The sequence below is a fragment of the Bos indicus genome, chromosome 17 (assembly GCF_029378745.1).
Source record: "Bos indicus isolate NIAB-ARS_2022 breed Sahiwal x Tharparkar chromosome 17, NIAB-ARS_B.indTharparkar_mat_pri_1.0, whole genome shotgun sequence".
Taxonomy (NCBI): domain Eukaryota; kingdom Metazoa; phylum Chordata; class Mammalia; order Artiodactyla; family Bovidae; genus Bos; species Bos indicus.
This window is the reverse complement of record NC_091776.1, coordinates 53,992,258-54,015,402: the sequence shown is the minus strand read 5'-3', so window position 1 is coordinate 54,015,402 and position 23,145 is coordinate 53,992,258. Positions and strand designations below refer to the sequence as shown.

At 42.7% G+C, this 23,145-nt stretch overlaps 2 protein-coding genes across 4 annotated transcripts in view; one reads left to right on the top strand and one right to left on the bottom strand.

Moving 5' to 3' along the window:
• P2RX7 (purinergic receptor P2X 7) overlaps positions 1-7,243 on the top strand; it is a 60,661-nt gene extending 53,418 nt beyond the window's left edge. For all 3 annotated transcript variants that reach the window (XM_019978102.2, XM_070769527.1, XM_019978104.2), the window contains exon 13: positions 3,328-7,243. In XM_019978102.2, the coding sequence (XP_019833661.1) occupies positions 3,328-3,825 (498 nt within the window). In that variant the 3' untranslated portion in view covers positions 3,826-7,243. The remainder of the gene's footprint in view (positions 1-3,327) is intronic.
• Positions 1-23,145, bottom strand: part of IFT81 (intraflagellar transport 81) — a 222,572-nt gene that overhangs the window by 190,057 nt on the left and 9,370 nt on the right. The window lies entirely within an intron of this gene.

Sequence of the window (23,145 nt, the reverse complement as noted above, 5' to 3'; positions counted from 1 at the left end):
CTCCTTTCTTGTTTATTCCGGCTCCAGATGCTTATTTCACCTGTTAGGATGTCCAGCAGGATACTGATCAGAAATGATAAGAGCAGGCATCTTTGTCTCATTTCCTATCTCAGGAATAAAGTTTTTTTTTTATTTTACTATTGTATTTGCTGTAGGGTTTTTGTTTTTTGGCTTCCCTCATGGCTTGCAGGGATCCTAGTTCCCTGACCAGGGGTTGAACCTGGCCCACCGCAGTTAAAGTGCTGAGTCCCAGCAATTCCCTGTTGTGGGTTTTTAAAGAATACCCTATCAGATTAAGAAAATTCCCCTCTGCTCCTAGTTCACTAAGAATTTTTATCATGACTGAATCCTGAGTTTTAAATAATGTATTTTTTCAGGCTTTTCAAATAATGAGTTTTCTTTTTTTGTTGTTTTTTAGTACATTACACTGATTGGTTTTCAAAGATTAAGCCAACCTTTCATTGCTGCAATAAAATACATTGAATGCAATGTATTATTCTTTGTATTTACTGCTGAATTCAATTCACTAATATTTAAGAACTTCACATCTCTTCTTGAGAGAGACTGGCCAAAATTTTTCCATTCTTGTAATGTTTTTATCAGGTCTGGGTATAAAGTGAACTCTCATATACTGGGGAAGGGCAGTAAAAGACACACAACATTAAATTTACCTTTTAAACCATTTTACAGAGTACAATTCAGTGACATTTAGTATATCACAATGCTGAGCAACCATCACCACTGCCTTGCTCCAGAACTTTTTCATCACCCCAAAAGGAAACTTTGAATCCATTCAGCAGCCACTCCCACTCACTTCTCCCCAGGCCCTGTGCAACCACTAATCTGCTTTCTGTATCAATGAATTTGCCTATTTTGGACATTTCATGTAAATTGAATCTTACTTGTCTCCTTATGTCTGGTTCCTTTCATTTAGCATAATGTCTTCAAGGTTACATCTATGTTTAGCTAAACAGCCACGTTTAGTATGTGTCAGTAATTTATTCCTTTTCACAGCTGTATGAACACAATTTTTTTTTTGTCTGTGTAGGTCTTGTTGCTGCATGTGGGCTTTCTCTAGCTGTGGCAAGCAAGGGCTACTCTCTTGTGGCGTGTGGGCTTCTCACTGTGGTGGCTTCTCTTGTTGCAGAGCATGGGTTCAGTAGTTGTGGTGCTCAGGCTTAGTTGCCCTGTGGCATATGAGATCTTCCCAGACCAGGGATCAAACCCACGTCCCCTGCACTGGCAGGTGGATTCTCAACCACTGTACCACCAGGGAAGTCCTGAACATAACAGTTTTTTATCCATTCATTCACTGATGGACATGGGTTATTTTCACCCTTTGGCTATTATAATAGTGGTGCTGTGTACAGTCATGTACATGAACCATTTAGTTTTAATGTACTCAACTCACACTCTGTCTGGTGAATGAAGGTATATGTCACATAGACATAAATGATGGCAATTATGGCAAATTCCCTTGGAGGATAACAAAGGGACTTTTCAGAAAAGGGAGCATGGTGAGAAAGGAGAGCTAAGTCAGCAAATATTTATTGTCTACTATGTGCTGGGCACTGTCCTAGGCACTGGGGACACAGGCAATAAACAAAGCAAACAGGGCCCCTGTTTTCCTGTGGAAGAAGAATCATCCAGGAAACATACCAGTTCATAAGATCATTTCAGATGGTGGTAAGTACTAATGAAGAGCATAGAACATCATCATGTGGTAAGAGAAGGACCTGAGAGGAGGGGAACTGCCTAGATCAGGTGGGCAGGGCCCAGAGGTCTCTGACAGAGGATATAGGCACTAAGCCTTGGCTTTTCTGAATTTCACTTTCCAAACCTGTAAAATAGAGATCAGGACACATAGCTCATGAGGTTTTCCTTTTTTTAAAAAAAAATTTATTTATTTATTTTTGGTTGCTCTGGGCCTTCGTTGCTACATGCTGGCCCTCTGCAGTTTCAGTGAACAGGGGCCACTCTTCGCCGAGGTGCACCGGCCTCTCACTGCAGTGGCTTCTCCTGTTTCGGAGCACAGGCTCCAGGCACGTGGGCTCAGAAGTTGGGGCTCACAGGCTTTAGTTGCTCCGTGGCATGTGGAATCTTCACAGACCAGGAATCAAACCTTGTCCCTTGCATCGGCAGGCAGATTCTCACCCACTGCCCTACCAGGGAAGCCCTCATGTGGTTTTTCGAAAGCTTAAATGAGGCGATGCTTGCGAAACACAGACTTGACGTGTACATTTAATAAATGAGAGCTATATATGTGTGTCTCTTTTGCTGTCTTGCATTCAGGGTTGTCATTACCATCTTTTTAAATTCCATATATATGCGTTAGTATACTGTATTGGTGTTTTTCTTTCTGGCTTACTTCACTCTGTATAATAGGCTCCAGTTTCATCCACCTCATTAGAACTGATTCAAATGTATTCTTTTTAATGGCTGAGTAATACTCCATTGTGTATATGTACCACAGCTTTCCTATCTATTCATCTGCTGATGGACATCTAGGTTGCTTCCATGTCCTGGCTATTATAAACAGTGCTGCGATGAACATTGGGGTACACGTGTCTCTTTCAATTCTGGTTTCCTCGGTGTGTATGCCCAGCAGTGGGATTGCTGGGTCATATGGCAGTTCTATTTCCAATTTTTTAAGGAATCTCCACACTGTTCTCCATAGTGGCTGTACTAGTTTGCATTCCCACCAACAGTGTAAGAGGGTTCCCTTTTCTCCACATCCTCTCCAGCATTTATTGCTTGTAGACTTGTGGATCGCAGCCATTCTTCGAGAATGGTACCTCATTGTGGTTTTGATTTGTATTTCTCTGATAATGAGTGATGTTGAGCATCTTTTCATGTGTTTGTTAGCCATCTGTATGTCTTTTGGACTCTGTGGGAGAGGGAGGGGGGATGATTTGGGAGAATGGCATTAAAACATGTATAATATCACATAAGAAATGAATCGCCAGTCCAGGTTCGATGCAGGATACAGGAAGCTTGGGGCTGGTGCACTGGAATGACCCAGAGAGATGGTATGGGGAGGGAGGTGGAAGGGGGGTTCAGGATTGGGAACACGTGCACACCCATGGCGGATGCATATTGATGTATGGCAAAACCGATACAATATTGTAAAGTAAAAAATAATAATAATAAATAAAATTAAAATAAACCTAAAAAAATAATAAAATAAACGGTACAAAAGAAAAAAAAAGAGAGCTACTAGTATTAATGTAGTATTAAATGTAATTTTATAAGTTCATAAGAAAATTAAAGAACCCAGGACCCTAGGGGTTGTCACTGCTGATGGGTTTGGAAACTTGCCTTTTTCAGAGACCCCAGCTGGACTTTGCAGACTTGTCCTGGCTGCATCTGTCTCTTCACGACTCACCCCCCATTCCCGGACAACCAGAGGAGATCCAGCTGCTCAGTGAAGAGGTGCACCTTAAATCCAGGGACTGCCCGGATTGGTGCCAGTGCGGGAACTGCCTTCCATCGCAACTCCCTGAGAACCAAAGATGCCTGGAGGAGCTGTGCTGCCGGAAAAAGCCGGGTGCCTGTATCACCACCTCAGAGCTCTTCAGGGACCTTGTGCTGTCCAGGCGGGCCTTGCAGTTCCTACTGCAGTACCAGGAGCCCTTGCTGGTGCTGGATGCAGATTCTGCCAACAGCCGGCTGCGGCACTGTGCCTACAGGAGCTACACTGCCTGGCGCTTTGGCTCCCAGGACCTGGCTGACTTCGCCATCCTGCCCAGTTGCTGCCGCTGGAGGATCCGGAGAGAGTTCCCCAAGAGTGAAGGCCAGTACAGTGGCTTTAAGAGTCCTTACTGATGCGCTGAGCAGTCACAGAACATTGCCTTTGCTTGCACCTTGAGCTTCACCTGCAAGGATGTATGTCCAGATTGTCAGCCAAAGGGAAATGGGCTTTCCTCTCCCCCAGCTCTATGGGTGTCAGAGAGCAAAGTGACGGGGTAAACAAACAACAGATAACCAGAATCCCTCAGCATGGATGAGAGTCAAGAGATTCAGATTCATTTCTCCATTCTATCCCTAGGAGGTTGCGATCCCAGGCCTTTAACCTCTGTGCCTTAGTTGCCTTATTAGCCAAGCTACTGTTTCACAATTAGGAGAGCAAATTGAGACAGTGTACACAAATTTTCTTATTAATGCATAAAAGCTACATGAATATGGGCTTCCCTGGTGGCCAAGTGGTTAAGAATCCACCTGCCAATGCAGGGGATATGGGTTCAATCCCTGATTCAGGAAGACCCCACAGGCTGCAGAGCAACTAAACCCATGCACCACAACTACTGAAGCCCATGCCCTAGAGCCCATGCTCCGCAACGAGAAGCCACCGCAATGAGAAGCCCGCATACTGCAACAAAGAGTAGCCCCTGCTCTCTGCAACTAGAGAAAGCCCGCGCATGCATAGCAATGAAGACCCCAGAACAGCCAAAAATGAATTTTTTAAAAAATAATGTTGTTTTTTTTTTTAACTAGATGAATACGAAGCAGATCATTTTGAGGTGAGACTAGGATAATGCCCAACCCTTTGGGTCCTGGTTAAAGAATGAGGAGGGATACAAGTGGCCACAAATTTTTTTGACATCTGTTACACAGGACCTGAGGGTTATATCTCCTCCCCTTGGGTCTTGACAGCTTTGCTCACTTTATCCAATGATAAAGTGATGCTGTATCTGATTCAGGGTCTTGGTCCTAAGATGCTGATAGCTTCCATTTCCTGTCCCTTGAAACTCTTGCTGCAAAGAAAACCAGCTCTCATGTAAAAACGTGGCCATTTGGAGGCCACCTTGCTGTGAGGAAGCCCAAGCAGTCACGTGGAGAGGAGAGATGCCTGACCAGCGCCCAGCACTCAAGACATCTGAGCCTGTCACTAGACATGGGAGAGAAGAAGCCTCTAGACTATTTCAGATCCTGCTAACATATGACTGCAGCTGCACAGACACCCTAAGTGAGAGTTTCCCAGTGAACCCACAGAACAGAATTGTTATCTTAAACTATGTTTGGGGTTGTCTGTTATACAGCAACAGATAACTGGGACAGACAGCAAGCCCGACTCATAGGATGTAGACTCAGCCTACACCCTCTCTGGTTCTAAGGTTCTTAGGCAGCCTAGACATCCCTGGAGCCCCTCGAGGGCTTAGGTTTCCTTTTATTTTAATTGGAGGATATTTGCTTTACAAAGTTGTGTTGGTTTCTACTGTAAAACAATGCGAATCAGCCATAATATATATATATGTATTGTTACTGTTCAGTTCCTCAGTCGTGTCTGACTTTTAGTGACCCCATGGACTGCAGCAGGCCAGGCTTCCCTGTCCTTCACCATCTCCCAGAGCTTGCTCAAACTCATGTCCATTGAGTCAGTGATGCCATCCAACCATCTCATCCTCTGTCTTCCCTTTCTCCTGCCTTCAATCTTTCCCCACATCAGGATCTTTTCTAATGAGTTGGCTCTTCACATCAGGTGGCTGAAGTATTGGGCTTCAGCTTCAGCATCAGTCCTTCCAATGAATATTCAGGACTGATTTCCTTTAGGATCGACTGGTTTGATCTCCTTACAGCCCAAGGGACTCTCAAGAGTCTTCTTCAACACCACAGTTCAAAAGCATCAATTCTTCAGTGCTCAGTCTTCTTTATGGTGCAACTCTCACATCCATACATGACTTCTGGAAAAATCATAGCTTTGACTAGATGGACCTTTGTTGGCAAAGTAATGTCTCTGCTTTTTAATACACTGTCTAGGTTTGTCATAGCTTTTCCTCCAAGGAGCAAGCATCTTTTAATTTCGTGGTTGCAGTCACCATCTGCGATGATTTTGGAGCCTAAGAAAATAAAATCTGTCACTGTTTCCATTGTTTCCTTATCTACTTTCCATGGAGTGATGGGACTGGATGCCATGATCTTCATTCTTTGAATGTTGAGTTTTAAGCCAGCAATATATATGTGTGTGTATATATATGCACCATATATATCTTCAGCAATATATATGTGACTGCAGACCAAATCAGGTAACTCACCAGACCAGCTCTGGAATCCATCAAATCTAACTGCTGAGCTACCCAGTACATTGCAATCCACATCACATTTCTATGACTGGAAGTAACTATTGCTGTTAAAAACTGGAAAAAATAAAAGCCACCTTTATGCCTTTAACATCCTGTACTTTGCAACCAGTTATAATGGATACAGTCTGATTGCTACTTAAAAAGCAATTGACACTCAAAGCTCTTACCATTTCTATCCATCAACCACTGAGAGTATAAAAATGAATAGCAGGTTTTAGGATCCTCCTCAGGATTTCCTTTTCAAGGTTTTAGCACTAGAACAGACTGTTTCTAAATGACAACTATTTTAAACAATAAATACAGAGCACTATTCAAAACTGTGACTAATAAATGGTGTGTGAGTTTTTATACATACTCTTTAATATTTAGCGTTTTGATACTTTTTAAAAATCACCAGCTTTCTACTGTATTAATGTAAAATAATATGAACAAAAACCTTCCTTTTTTGACCTAGCATTTTATCTGGCTTTAAACTCAGGAATCAAGTTAATTGGGCCAGATTTAACTCTCATTTTTACTACCTTTCAGAGATATTTTTGAAAAGTGAATTATATATGACTTCTTCAGAACTGAACTTTTTTACTCCAAGAATTCTATGTACCTGCTACAGATTTACATTCTGATAGCCTCTGAGCCTTCACATGAAATTTTTTGGTGCCTTATTCCTAGTGTGTTTCTCTCACCTTGTGGAGGCCCCAGATGGAGTCAGAATTTGGAATGACAAATAATCACTGGATCCACCTACTGTTTTCCTTCACCTTTCCCAGATGCTCTGGGTGAGAGGGTGAAGTGTTACGTCAACTGCATGTCTGACACTTCCTAGAATAACATGCATCACATTTATATTCTTATTTTTAGTCTACTGTAGAAAACAGTGTTATCGCCAAAGGCATCCTAATTAAAGTCACATTTTATAGGGTCTGGTTTTTGTACTTAAATCCATTCTTCTGTTATAGTAATTGCACAGTATTCACTGCTTCATCTCTGTATCAGAGATCTGCTTTCTTGTAACCCTGCCTGACTTCATGTAGCATTGGTTATAGACTTGTATTCCTCTCTTTAGAGGGAATCCTTCTTAAAACCCTTCCTAATTCTAGCTTGGCAATGCAGATGTCTTAACTGTTTTGATAATAATAAAAAAAAAAATGTGCAATTTGTATTTATTGAAGTATTCCTTTTACTTTCTTTTCTCAAAAGATCCCCAAATCAGCAGTCTTATTCACTGACACATTCATTCAACATATACACCCTGAAGCACTATGACACAAAGATGTATTTTAGTCTCTGCCCCCAGTTCCTGACACAGATCTCCTAAATCCCCCAGAATTTCCTGGAGATAGAGCTGTCTTGTATTCTAATGAGGCCAGTCTTGGTGGGCTCCTGGATAACTTCAGGAAGGGGGCTGGTCACCAAAAGACCAGGCCATGATTAGAAGCTTGGAACTTTCAGTCCTATTCCCTTATCCTCCAGAGTGGGGGAGAGGGGTGGGATGGAAATTCAGTTAGTCACTGATTTTGACTATGTAATGAAGGTTCTGTAAAAATCCCTACCTTATGGGATTAAGAAACCTTTCATATTGAAGAACACATCCACATTTGGGGAGAGTGGTACACCCCCAACTCCACAAGGACAAAAGCTTCTATACTAAGGACCCTTCTGGCCCTCACTCTATGTAACTCTTCATCTGGCTATTCATTTGTATCTTTTATTATATCTTTTATAATAAGTGAGTAAATGTGTTTTCCTGAGTTCTATGAGCCACTATTGAACCTGAGGAGGGGGTTATAGGAACCCCCAATTTATAACAAGTTGGTCAGAAATACAGGTGACAGCCTTGGATGTCTGAAGTGGGGGACAATCTTGTGGCACTGAGCCCTTAACCTGTGAGGTTTAGGCTAACTCCAGGTAATTCATGTCATAACTGAATTGCAAGACACCCAGTTGGTGTCTAGAGAGTTTTGGAGAATTGCTTGTGTTGGAAAACCTCACACACATTTGGTGTCAGAAGTGCTATGAGCAGACTACAGGTAAACAGGAGTTTTCTTTTAGGCATTTGCCGGGGTCCAGCCCCGGCTGATCCAGGGTATTCGAAGGAGAGACGGCATCGCGGATCATCAGGAAACAATAGATCAATTAAGCGTTAATTAAAGATATAAAGAGTGGTTAAATAAGGATAGCTCAGTGAGGAAATTCAGTGGAGAAAAGCGGCTGAAATAAGGATAGCTCAGTGAGGAAATTCAGTGGAGAAAAGAGGCTGAAATAACTCAGCCAGAAGGTGAGAGAAAGAACGACATGGGGAGACCAAGTTTCCGTGAACAAGGCCCGCACTTTATTTTTCAAAGTAGTTTTTATACCTTAAGTTATGCATAGAGGATAATGGGGGAAGGGGTAGAGTCATACAGTAAGCCAGGCTTTCTTCCTGCAAACTTATCATATGCAAAAGTTTAGGTGATTTGCATCATCTTCTGGCCCGGAGGCCTGTTAACATTTTAAGACCCTTTCTTCAGAAAACTTATTTTTCTCTAAAGGTGATTAGGCAGGCGCCACCCTCCAAAAGCATTAAAGTTGCATTCCTATAGGGCAAAGGTGTGGTGGGCTACAACAAAAAAGAGTTAACTCAAGGGTCCAAGGTTACAAACATTAAAGCTACTACTTACACCAATTATATTAATCAATACACTGCCAGGGACACAGCAGGTAAGGGATATGGAGACTTAGCAGCAAACCTTGGCCCAACAAGTGAAAAACCCTTCACCAATACAATTTCTAATCAATCTTTTAACTGCTCAAAGGAGTCTGTATTTAGACAGTTTAGAACATCTCATGCCTCTCACAGCTGGGAGGCTCTGAGCAATCACATGTGGCCGGAAAAACCTATTCAGGCAGGCTAGAGGATTTCCAAAGGAGTTTGTAGATTGAGACACTATCACACCCAGGAACTTTATTAACTGGAGCTATAAGTTAACTCTTTTTTCAGAGAGAGGTAGTGGGGGACAGCCCCCCCCAAAAGTCAGAGGTGTAGGTGAGAGCACAAAGCAGAAAGTAGGCAGACTTTGGTTTTGGGGGTAGATGCTCGAGAATTTCCAGGGGGACTCCTGAGGCTCGATCCCGCCTTTGCGTATGCCGAGCCTCCTTCCTCATGACCTTTGCCACAGGCGGAGTTCCTCACTCTGGCTCCTGGCAGTGATAGAATTCCAGTTGAGCTATTCCAGATCCTGAAAGGTGATGCTGTGGAAAGTGCTGCACTCAATATGCAATATGCAATATGCACTCAATATGCAATATGCCGGCTCCTGGCAGGCATTTACTAGAGATCAAAGATAAATAAGTTGCTGCTCTCATGGTGATGTGAGGAGATAAATGTTAATCAAATAATTCAAATAAATGTAAACTTGTAACTTATGATAAGTATCATGATGAAGAAGATGTTTTCAGAGCCTGTAATAGGGGGACTTGACCTATTTGGGGAAATCAGAGAAGTCTTCCCTGAGGAAGGAGCCCTTCAGCTGAAATCTGAAGGATAAATTCTAGATGAGTTAGATGAGCTGGGGAGGAGAGAGTAATCTGGACAAAGAGAATAGAATGTGCAAAGGTCCTGGGGCTGACAAAAACCATAGAAGCTTTGCAGAACTTAAGAAGACTTGTATGCCTATTCCATAAATAGTATGGAGAAGTAAAGAATGAGGTAAGACTGGATAGGCAGGGATTGGACTGCATAGGGTCTTGAAGGCCATGGCAAGGAGTTTTGTCCTTCTCTTAAGAAAGACCAATGGAGACCCATTGATAGGTTTTAGGTAGGAGCCTGGTAAGATTATATTTGATTTTTAAAAGATAATTCTGATCATTAAGAGTGGTGGTAGATATAGTTTTAATTTTCATTTCAGTCTTTCCCTACTCCATGAAACATCTGTCCCAAACATGCAGCAAAACAGACTGATTTTCTATTCTCTCTTGCTCTTCCCCTTGGGCTTGCAGGATCTTAGTTCCCTGTTCAGTTCAGTTCGGTCGCTCAGTCATGTCCGACTCTTTTCGACCCCATGAATCGCAGCACGCCAGGCCTCCCTGTCCATCACCAACTCCCAGAGTTCACTCAAACTCACGTCCATTGAGTCAGTGATGCCATCCAGCCATCTCATCCTCTGTTGTCCCCTTCTCCTCCTTACCCCAACCCCTCCCAGCATCAGAGTCTTTTCCAATGAGTCAACTCTTCGCATGAGGTGGCCAAAGTACTGGAGTTTCAGCTTTAGCATCATTACTTCCAAAGAACACCCAGGGCTGATCTCCTTCAGAATGGACAGGTTGAATCTCCTTGCAGTCCAAGGGACTCTCAAGAGTCTTCTCCAACACCACAGTTCAAAAGCATCAATTCTTAGGGATCAAATCAAGGGCCTCTCAAGTCCTAAACATTGGACGGCCAGGGAATTCCCATTGTGCCTTGAATTTTAGAGTATCTCCTGTCCCAGGTAGATGGGGATGAGAACATTCATTGACTTTGAGTCAGGAGCAGGAATGTGCCAAATCTAGAGACAAGGGGCAGTCAACAGAGCCTACAGATGCATTCCATCCTGTAGTATAAAGCCTAAAATCAAGGTCTAATATCACACGCTGCCTTAACATCTGGTGAAATCAGGAGGGTCTAGCTTGGCTTAACTGCCAGTTTCTCTTCTGATAGAAAAGGTCACCTAGTTCAACAGCTTTCCCTCCTTATTAGATGGACCAGATGCAGTTCCTGCTGATCCCTGCAGAGTGGATTTGAGTTCCCCAGCAGGCCATGGAATTATCCAGAAGAGCCAATGACATCCCCCTCTGGGAAGCACAGGACACCGCACCTTCCTGATACTACCAAGCAAGCATGACTCCCACTGCTTCTGGTTGTGCACTCTGCCCCTAAATGCCATCCCCATGTGACCCCACAAGGCATGTGGTGCCCATCTTCCCTGTGCTGTGAGTATATGTGACTAATGAATTGCTGCCTGTTTCATCTATCCAGTGCTAGGTGTTGTATGCTTGGCCATCCCCATACCCTTAGGGTGGGAATCCCTCCCTTACCAATGGGGTGAAGAGGAGGTGATTCAGGTACCCTTAATTCCAGTTGCCCTAAAAAATTAGAGGCTTGGCTTCTGTGTAGTCACTGTGCAAAGTCCTGTTTCCTAGAGCCCACGAGACCTGGGACCATCACCCCCGTTTACTTAATTAACCATTTGAGGGCACTGGGTGTGGTCACACTTTCCGCTGCTTGTGTGTTTTTCAGCGCATACTCTGATCTTATGCAGTCATCATTCTGGGAATCCCGAGTCCCCTGACTGAAATCCTTCTGCTCCCTTTTGAATGGATGTAGTTAGTCATCACTGTCTTCTTTCACTTTTACTGTGATCTTTCAGATTCCTCTTTTTTAGTCCCAGGAGGGTTATGAATCTTGTTTCCAAAACAGATGATGATCTGTGGAGAGGATTTTGCATTTCCAACATTCTTATTTCTTCTAAATGAATTATGAAGGTCACATGAATCTGAGTCTTCAGGAATCAGAGGAGGCTAACACTAGTCATTTTAATCAAATAATTACTGTACTTGACAGGCTTAGATAGGAGCCTGAGGCAAGCCTGTGAGGACAGTTTAAATTATGAGTTATATTTTACTTCCCCAAGCAAACAAGAAGCTCCTCAAAGGCAAAGGGCTTGGCTCTGCGTGCCTGCTTGCCTACTCCAGCACAGTGGTGCAGTGGGGAAGAGCTGGGACGCTGGAAACTGACCACCTGGGTTCAAATCCTAGCTTGCCCATTAATTAGCCAAGTGGCTTCAGGCAATTTATCAAATCCTTAGAAACTTTCACTGTATCTTTGTGTCCAAGGGTTGTATTAAATATTAAATGTTCTAAGTGTAAATGTATGTGAAGCACTCAGCACAATGCCTGGTACAGACTAAGCGATCAATAAATGTGAGGCATGATTATTATTTAACTATGTCTAACGATGCTGGCTATATTGTTATTTGGACAGTACCCAAGCATCACTCCTAAGCTCTGCTGCTGCTGCTGCTGCTAAGTCAATTCAGTCGTGTCCAACTCTGTGCGACCCCATAGACGGCAGCCCACTAGGCCCCGCCATCCCTGGGATTCTCCAGGCAAGAACACTGGAGTGGGTTGCCATTTTCTTCTCCAATGTATGAAAGTGAAGAGTGAAAGTGAAGTCGCTCAGTTGTGTCCGACTCTTAGTGACCCCATGGACTGCAGCCTACCAGGCTCCTCCGTCCATGGGATTTTCCAGGCAAGAGTACTGGAGTGGGGTGCCATTGCCTTCTCTGTCCTAAGCTCTAGGCCCCTATATTTAACTGCCTGTGGGTGAATATTCTACTTAAACAGTGTAGAGGCACCTCAAATAAGCACAGAGGAGAAATCATCGTCTCCGTTTCCTCCGCTCCGCCCACAGGTGCTCTTCTAGAACTCTGAAGCTCGGTTAGCAGCAACACCTGCCATCAGCTCAATTTCCCAAGCCAGAAATCCAAAGGACAGCCTCAGCATCCCCCATCTCTTTCTCCATTCTATCCAATCCCACACCAATTCATTCAGCAAAAATGTATTGAACACCCTGGCACTATGTAGGTACGGTACCAGGTTAAACAAGTGAACAAGAGGTTAGGTGCAATGGGAAAGATGGGCAAGCAATGTGTAAATAAATGAAATGAACACAGCCTGGGACACAGGGTCTGAAGGAAACAAGCAATGTTCTTTAATTTTTTTAAAATGGAGTTACTTATCTCTTTTTAAAAGAATATTTATTTATTTCGTTGTGCCAGGTCTGAGTTGCAGCACCCAGGATCTTCTATCTTCACTGCAGCATGTGGGATCCTCAGGTGCACCACGTGTGATCTAGTTCCTTGACTAGGGATTGAACCTGAATTGGGAGAGGAGAGTCTTAGCCACTGGACCCCCAGGGAAGTCCCAGCAATGGGGTTACTTCTGACAGGGGTCAGGGATGGCCTCTCCAAGGAAATGACATTTAAACTAGATCTGAATAATAAGAAGGAACTAACCATGATGAGTTGGAGGCAGAACATTTCAGGCAGAGGGACGGCAAGCACCAAGCACCGAAGTGGGAAAGAAATGAGTACATCCCAAGAATGGGTGGATGGCCAAGTGTGACTGGGACATTTACAACAAAGCCCTTACCTTCTAGTCTAGCCAGGAAGGGACACAAACTTACTTATTTTCTTACTGCTTCATAAACTGTGTGGTCCCATCTCAGTGAGACAGAAGCTCAAAGAAAGGCAAAATAAAAATCCATACTGACAAGAATAACCACAGGGGGCTTCATACAGCTTATGATACATGTGCTGGCCCTCCTAGATGACGACTGCAAATATTCAGTGAGATGAGAAGAGGGATTCCCAACAGGACGTGGCACCAGCCAGGTCCAGAGAAGTAAGTATGATATGTGCTGAGATTATAAGTAGACTTGACTGGCTCCCCATGTTGGGAATTAAGTGGATGAAAATTAAATAACGGGTGATTTGGGGAAACCTTTTTTTAAAAAAGGCGGGGGTTGGGGGAGGGGAGGACTTCCCTGGTGGTCCAGTGGGTAAGAATCCACCTTGCAATGCAGTGGACACAGGGTCAATCCCTGGTTGGGGAACTAAGATCCCACATATCACAAGGCAACTAAAGGAAGCCTGAGTGCTGCAAAGACCCAGCTCAGCCAAAATTTTAAAAATAAATTTAAAAAAAAAAGGGGGGGGGGAATTTCGTAGTGGTTCAGTGGTTAGGACTCTGTGTTTCCACTGCAGTGACTGCAAAGTTAAGATGGAGCCATTCTTGGGTTGGCAGGTGAGGTGAGGAAAGCAGTGACTTAAGAACAGTCTTCAGACAGCTATGAGGATGGTGGGTGAAGGGGGAGATCCCAGGAACGAAGATTACTTTTAGATGTCTGCTGGAATCATGTCAGAGGGATTCAAAACAGCAACCTGGACTACTAATTGGGTGGTGGTGATAGAAAGAAAAGAATCTGAGTAAGAATTTTAAAAATTCCATTAACTCCAACACTAGAAGGTTGGTTAAATAAATTATGGAACACTCATATAACAAAGTTGTATGCAGCTATTTAAAATGATGCCATAGAAGGATAGTAAGTGACACTGAAATATGTTCAAGACAAAACACAATCTGCATGATGTTTCTTGCTTAGGGAAATGCGAATCTTCAATTAGAGTTCATTTTTTTCTTGCAAAGATAGTATTTATTACAAACCTTTAACCCTGAATGCACATCTAAAGAGACAAAGAATCACCTCATTCCACACTGGAAAACGTCACGGATAATGACAAATTCAGAGACAGCAGGAAAGGTTGATGGCATTTCTTGAAATCCAGAAATCAAGTTTAAAAACCATCTTTTGGGTTTTCCTATACCCTGATTTGTCTTGGGTAAGTCACTAATAGCATACCCACCACAACCAAAATGTATATATTGAAGTCCTAGCCCCCATTATCTCAAAAAATGACTATGTTTGGAGACATAGTCTTTAATGAGGCAATTAAGGTAAGATGGGATCACATGGGTAGCTCCTAATCCAATCTGACTGGTGTCCTTATAAGAAGAGGTGATTAGGACACAGGCAAAGAGGGAAGATCAGATGAAGATACAGGGAGAAGATGGCTATCTAAGAAACAAGGAGAGGAGCCCCAGGAAAAATCAACTCTGCTCACACCTTGATCTCATATATCAAATTTCTGCTATTTAAGCCCCACCCCCACCCCCCGCCACAGCCTATCCTGGATCGGGAAGATCCCCTGGAGAAGGAAATGGCAACCTGCTCCAGTATTCTCGCCTGGAGAATCCCATGGACAGAGGAGCCTGGTGGGCTACAGTCCATGGGGTCACAAAGAGTAGGACATGACTGAATCAACTGAGCCCCCACACATGCCCCAAGTCTGTGGTGCTTTATTATGGTAGTCCTACCAAATAACTCTCTTCCTTTTAACTGCGATGAATATATTTTAAGTACAAAATCTAATGCTTGAGTTCGTCAAGTATTTGTTACTCAAATATTTATATACAGAATTACCTTACGATCCAGCTATTTTGCTCCTAGGTATATACCCAAAAGAACTGAAGGCAAGGGCTTGTACACAAATCACCATAGCAGTACTATTGACAATAGCCAAAAGATGGAAACAACCCAAGTGTCCATGGAGAGATGAATGGATGAACAAAATGGGTTATACACATACAGTGGAATATTATTTGGCCATAAAAAGGAATGGAGTATTGACATTATGCTATAGCATGGATGAACCTTGAAAACATTATAGTAATTGAAGTAAGCGAGACACAAAGGCCACATGTTGTATGACTCCATTGATATGAAATATCCAGAAAAGACAAATTCATACAGACAGAAAGTAGAATAAAGATTACCAGGGGCTGCTGGTGGGAGAAGAAAATGAGGAGTTCGTGTTTAATGGGAACAAAGCTCCTGATGATGAAAAAATTCTAGAACTGGATAATGACCACAGTTATACAACACTGAATGTGTTTAACTCCACTAAATTGTACACTGAAAAGTAGTTAAATTTATGTTATGTATATTTACCACAATTTTTTACATCTACAAAAGCAGAAACCAATGCTTAGGCAACTGTAGGATTTTTACATTTCATGGAAATTTCCGTATATCATTAAAAGCATAAACTTTTTTTTTTTTGCAGCATCTAGAATCTTTGTGACAACAGAGGATGAAATGGTTAGGTAGCATCACCGACTCAAAGGACATGAATGTGAGCAAACTCTGGGAGATAGTGGAGGATACAGGAGCCCCGGTGTGCTGCAGTCTGTGGGGTTGCAAAGAGTCCAACACGACTTAGCAATTGAACAACAGCAATAATACATTGTTTTAGTCTGAGTTTCAGTTGGAGGCTTGGCTCAGCTTGTTGTTCGTACATTTTGTTCCCTCCAAACACATATAAATGTATCCTGTCAGAAAACATTCCAACGGAGATCCCCAGCCTGGTCAGCAAGCCAGGAGAACAATATTTGTTCAGGACACGCAAGGTATAAGGGATAAGCCAGTGGTTGGTGGACATATATCTTACCTTGGGCTTTCTTAGTGTGGAATTTGAGGCACTGGCCTTGCCTGAGGCACTGACTTTGCCATCCACTATCAGGAAAGACATTTTCGCTCTTCTGGGAATAAATCTGCCTTCAGCTTCGTATAAAGCACCAAAGGACTTGGTTCCCACAGGCACTTGCTGCTGCCTGTGAGGATTCAGGCTCATAGGTAGGGAGGCATCCATGCATACCATGGGCACATGCATACCATGCCCATTCACAGTCTGAGAACTGCCTAGAGAGGCACCTGAATCAGCTTTGCTTGCTCAGGGTGCATGCACATTAGCTCCTGTGCTGCTGGGAGAGCAGAGTGGCTCGGCCTCCAAGGTGGGTAAGGTGAGAAAACCCACATGCAGCCAGGCAGCGCTGGTGGGTAATTACTTTGAGTGTCTTTGCGATGCGGAGGTTTCAGAATTTGCCACAAAGGCATCATCAAAAAAAAAAAAACGTGCTGGGGTAGGTTGTCCTGGAAAGGGACAGCAGCGGCCTGGAGAGTATAAGGTGGGTTGAAGCTGCTGCCTCAAAGAAACAGATCCAAATATTGAAGTGAAGCAGAGAGGGGTATAATCAGAGTGAGCAGAACATTTGAGCAGAGGAAGGAATCTCTGTGGGAAACTCATGTTGTTTTTTGGATTTTTTTTTTCTTATGGAGAGCTGATTAAAAAAAAAAAAGTACTTATTTACTTACTTGGTTGCATCAGGTCTTAGTTACGGCACATGGATTTCTCTCTAGTTGAGGCATTCATGGATTCGGGAGTTGCAGCAGCACGTGGGGTTAGCTACCCCCTGGCATGTGGGATCTTAGTTCCCTGACCAGAGCTCAAACCCATGTTACCTGCACTGGAAGGTGGATTCTTAACTCGTGACCCCCAGGGAAGTCCTAGGAAACTCAGTTTATAAAATAACTGGATTTGAATAAACCTCATCTATAAAAGTCTAGATTTACAAAATAAGTAAATAGGATGGGTAAGCATGACTTTTGCTTATAACAAGGTAAGATTCCTTTCAATAACGTTTGAATGAAATTATATAAACGTGGAGTCCTCTCTTTAAGGATTTTATCTATCAGAGTAACAGGAGATGTCCAAAGCCTGAACTTCAATTGGCTAGCTGTGAAACCCCTCTAAACCTCAACTTAGTTTTCATATTTGCAAAAGGATTGGGCTAAGTATGATCTCTAAGCTACCTTTAATCTCATAGTGCTTCCTCCAGTGCATAAAATCCGTTTGTACTTGTACTCTACAAGACCTTTTAGAACTAACACCCAAAAAAGGAAGTCAAGAAATACCTGGAGTAACAGGCAAATTTGGCCTTGGAGTACAGAATGAAGCAGGGCAAAGGCTAATAGAGCTTCGACAAGAGAACGCACTGGTCATAGCAAACACCCTCTTCCAATAACACAAGAGAAGACTCTACACATGGACATCACCAGATGGTCAACACCGAAATCAGACTGATTATATTCTTTGCAGCCAAAGATGGAGAAGCTCTATACAGTCAGCAAAAACAAGACCGGGAGCTGACTGTGGCTTAGATCATGAACTCCTCATTGCCAAATTCAGACTTAAATTGAAGAAAGAGGGGAAAACCACTAGACCATTCAGGTATAACCTAAATCAAATCCCTTATGATTATACAGTGGAAGTGAGCAATAGATTTAAGGGACTAGATCTGATAGACAGAGTGCCTGATGAATTTAGGACAGAGGTTCGTGACACTGTACAAGAGACAGGGATCAAGACCATCCCCATGGAAAAGAAATGCAAAAAAGCAAAATGGCTGTCTGAGGAAGCCTTACAAATGGCTGTGAAAAGAAGAGAAGTGAAAAGCAAAGGAGAAAAAGAAAGATATACCCATTTGAATGCAGAGTCCCAAATAATAGCAAGGAGAGATAAGAAAACCTTCCTCAGGAGTCAATGCACAGAAATAGAGGAAAACAATAGAATAGGAAAGACTAGAGATCTCTTCATGAAAATTAGAGATACCAAGGGAACATTTCATACAAAGATGGACTCAATATTAAGGACAGAAATGGTAGGGACCTAACAGAAGCAGAAGATATTAAGAAGAGGTGGCAAGAATACACAGAAGAACCATCCAAAAAAGATCTTCACGACCCAGATAATCACGATGATGTGATCACTAACTTAGAGCCAGACATCCTGGAATGTGAAGTCAAGTGGGCCTTAGAAAGCATCACCACGAACAAAGCTAGTGGAAGTGATGGAATTCCTGTTGAGCTATTTCAAATCCTAAAAGATGATGCTGTGAAAGTGCTGCACTCAATATGTCAGCAAATTTGGAAAATGCCATGGCCAAGGCCAAAGGACTGGAAAAGGTCAGTTTTCATTCCAATCCCAAAGAATGGCAATGCCAAAGGATGCTCAAACTACTGCACAATTACACTCATCTCACATGCTAGTAAAGTAATGCTCAAAATTCTCTAAGCCAGGCTTCAGCAATATGTGAACCGTGAACTTCCAGATGTTCAAGCTGGTTTTAGAAAAGGCAGAGGAACCAGAGATCAAATTGCCAACATCCGCTGGATCATGGAAAAAGCAAGAGAGTTCCAGAAAAAACATCTATTTCTGCTTTATTGACTATGCCAAAGCCTTTATTGACTGTGTGGATCACAATAAACTGGAAAATCCTGAAAGAGATGGGAATACCAGACCACCTGAATTGCCTCTTGAGAAACTTGTATGCAGGTCAGGAAGCAACAGTTAGAACTGGACATGGAACAACAGACTGGTTCCAAATAGGAAAAGGAGTATGTCAAGGCTGTATATTGTCACCCTGCTTATTTAACTTCTATGCAGAGTACATCATGAGAAACGCTGGGCTGGAAGAAGCACAAGCTGGAATCAAGATTGCAGGGAGAAATATCAATAACCTCAGATATGTAGATGACAACACCCTCATGGCAGAAAGTGAAGAAGAACTAAAGAGCCTCTTGATGAAAATGAAAGAGGAGAGTGGAAAAGTTGGCTTAAAGCTCAACATTCAGAAAACTAAGATCATGGCATCCAGTCTGGTCACTTCCTGGCAAATAGATGGGGAAACAGTGGCTGACTTTATTTTTGGGGGCTCTCAAATCACTGCAGATGGTGATTGCAGCCATGAAATTAAAAGATGTTTACTCCGTGGAAGGAAAGTTATGACCAACCTAGACAGCATATTAAAAAGCAGAGATATTACTTTGTCAACAAAGGTCTGGTTTTTCCAGTGGTCATATATGGATGTGAGATTTGGACTATAAAGAAAGCTGAGCACTGAAGAATTGATGCTTTTGAACTGTGGTGTTGGAGAAGACTCTTGAGAGTCCCTTGGACTGCAAGGAGATCCAACCAGTCCATCCTAAAGGAGATCAGTCCTGGGTGTTCATTGGAAGGACTGATGTTGAAACTGAAACTCCAGTATTTTGGTCAGCTGATGCGAAGAGCTAACTCATTTGAAAAGACCCTGATGTTGGGAAAGATTGAAGGCATGAGGAGAAGGGGACGACAGAGGATGAGATGGCTGGATGCATCACTGACTCAATAGACATGAGTTTGGGTAAACTCTGGGAGATGGTGATGGACAGGGAAGCCTGGCATGCTGCGGTTCATGGGGTCGCAAAGAGTCGGACAAGACTGAACAATTGAACTGAACTGAACTTGTACTTGACATCAGGCTTACAAAAAGTACATAGCACATCATATGGTAAGTGTGGTCAATGAATTTACTCTGTTACTTAAAATCAAACATCCATACCATGGCCTCTGAGGCCCTGCTTGATCAGGCCCCTGACTACATCTCAGGGTCTGACCTCACCTCACTCTCCTCCTTGCCCACTTTGCTCCAGGCCTTCTTTACATTCCTGGAACACATCAAGCTCATTCCTACCTCAGGGCCTTTGCATTTGCTGTCCCCTTGGCCTGAGATCCTTTCCCCACTGATTTCCAGCAAGTTGACTCTTTCCGGACATTCAGATCTCAGTTCAAAAGTACTTCTTTACAGAGGGTCTCCCTGAAGCTAATAGATAGAGAATTCAACACCCACCAAGAATCCAAATTCTTTTAGGGTACACATGGAACAGTTACAAAAATAAACATGTATGTATCTCCTTCAACATATTCCCAATGAAAAATATGATATAGATCAGGTTCTCCAATGGCATTTCAGTGAAATTTGAAATTAATTTTTGAAAGATAATTGCTTAGAATATTTGGAAACCAAATAAAATATGGCTCAATGACTCTTGGAAATATTTTAAATTGGATGATAGTGAAAACACCACATGTCAACATTGGTGGGGCACAGACAGTGAAAGTACTACATTAAAGGCAAATTTATAGCTTCACATACGCTTATCAGAAAACCAGAAAGGTTGAAAAAGACATGAGCTAAGCATTCAACTCAAATACGGGGAAAGCAGCAGCAGAACCAACGGAAAGAAACAAAAAGAAAATAACTAGGAGAGCAGAAATCAACAAAATACAGAACAGCTGAGACGCTACGAAAACTAAATGCTTCCATGAAAAGATTAATAAGATAGAAGTCTTATTGGAGGTGTGTCTAAGAAAAGGGAGGGGGGAAGCAAACACATTATAGAATAAAAAGTAGTATATAACCACAGTCACAACGGATTTAAAAAAAATATTAAAAGAGTTATAAACGATCATGGGGTAATAAAGCCACGTGGCTTTCCCTGACTGCTCCTACTTAGTATTGTTATCGTCTATTATCTGTCCCCTGGAATTGAAATGTAAGCTCCTTGAGGCAGAGATTTTTGTCTCTTTGGTTCACAGATAACCAGCAACTATTTGATGAACGCACAGATGAATGTCCCCAATAAGCCAGCACAATGAGGTCAGATAAGTTCTCAACACAGATATTTTGGTCTTCCGCAGATTTGCCCAGAACAAAGACAACTGAGAAGGAATCCCGCTAAAGGTGTCTGGGATCCGATCACACCACTGGCACACTGTTCTGTACCTTAGTAATTTCAAGAGCAACTCAGAGGAACTACGAATTTCTGCCTCAGCAGGCCACAAGTGTGCAGCAATCCTGAATATGAAGACCAAAGAAGTAAAACAGTTTGGTGGTCCCTCAAAAAGCCAAACATAGATTTACCGTATGACTCAGCAACTCCACTCTTAGGTATATAGCCCAAAGAACTGAAAACCCAATTCAGAGCAACACTAATAGACGAATGCTCACAGCAGCACTATTCATGACAGCCAAAAGGTGGAAGCAACCCAAATGTGGATATGAAAGTGAAGTTGCTCAGTCATGTCCAACTCTTTGTGACCCCACGGACTGTAGCCTGCCAGTCTACAGAGGACAGGTTCCTCTGTCCATGGAATTTCCCAGGCAAGAATACTGGAGTGGGTTGCCATTTCTTTCTCCAGCAGATCTTCCCAACCCAGTGATCGAACCCAGGTCTCCCGCAATTGCAGGCACTCTACCATCTGAGCCACCAGGGAATCCACCCACAAAATGTGATGTATCCATAGAAGAGAATACTGTTACTGTTACTGTTGTTGTTTAATTGCTCAGTTGTGTCTGACTTTTTTGTGACTCCATGGACAGCTCCTCTGTCCATGAGACAAAAATAAATCTGAAAATTGTCCTGATGTTTATTTACTATTTCCATTTTATTCTTATACCTTGCTAATCAAGTTTTACAGTTTGGTTTCAATACTATACAAGCATTCATTCCTCAAGATTGCTCCTATGATTGCTCCACTGAACACCTGGATATTGCTTAGATATTTGCTTACGACAGTTGGCGGGTGGAGCTAAGTAAGATATTTTTGGCTGTTCTGTCAGAACAGGACAGAGCCTGTCATGTTGCCAGCACATGACCATGATAAATATGTCCTCTTCAACTTCCATAACTTGAAAATCGGGTGGATGTTGGAGCAATCCCACAAATGAAGCTTTGTGCACTGTTTGAAGATACTTTCTGAATATTTTCCAGAGCAAGTGAAAGATTATTCCTTCACTCACATTTTAAATTCCTAACATCTTGAGGCCTTTATTATTATCCAAATTATTATCTAGCCAACAAAACTCCTAATAGTCTATCCATCAATTTATTCTATTAAACGTATAAACTATAGATAGAACTTCAACATGTAAGGAGATATTCCACTTCACTTATAACTAGAATGCTCATCTACATTTGAAACTAAATGTTCACATATTAACAACATATCCCAGGCCTCATTCATATCACATTTTGATGCTCTGATTAGAGATGATGGTTACTCAAGGGCTTCCTTGGTGGCTCAGCTGGTAAAGAATCCACCTGCAATGTGGGAGACCTGGATTCATCCCTGGGTTGGGAAGAGGTTGGGAAGATGCCCTGGAGGGGGGCATGGCAATCCACTCCAGTATTCTTGCCTGAAGAATCCCCATGGACAGAGGAGGCTGGCGGGCTATAGTCCATGGGGTCACAAAGAGTCAAAACACAACTGAGCGGCTAAGCACAGCACAGCACACACAGCATGGGACCCCACATTCACGTGCAAGTTCAGAGAGGCCACACACAGTGCTGAAGTAGTCATTTGACCACCTGGCCTTCCAAAGGCTGAGACTAAAACCCAAGCCAAATGACAGATTTGGGCAAAACAGAAGGCTGAGGCTGATGGTGTTTCACCCCTAGTAAAGAGGCGAGACCAGGGAGCCAGAGGAGCTGAGCAAGCTGGATAATTCTCAGGGTAAAAAAGAGGCATTTTTTGCCCTCACTGACCCAAAGAAAGTGACTGCAGTTTGTCACCCCATTTTCCATGGAATTTCCTACTGACAAGGAAACAGAAAAAGGGAAGCAACCAAAGAGATAGGATGCTACCCTCCACAAACACTTCCTGTTGTTTGTGCTAAAACTTATACAGCTCACGTCAGCACACCCTACAGCACAGCTCTCGTCACACACACCTAACACTGAGAGTTCTAAAACTACTCAGGTGCACAGTGTTCA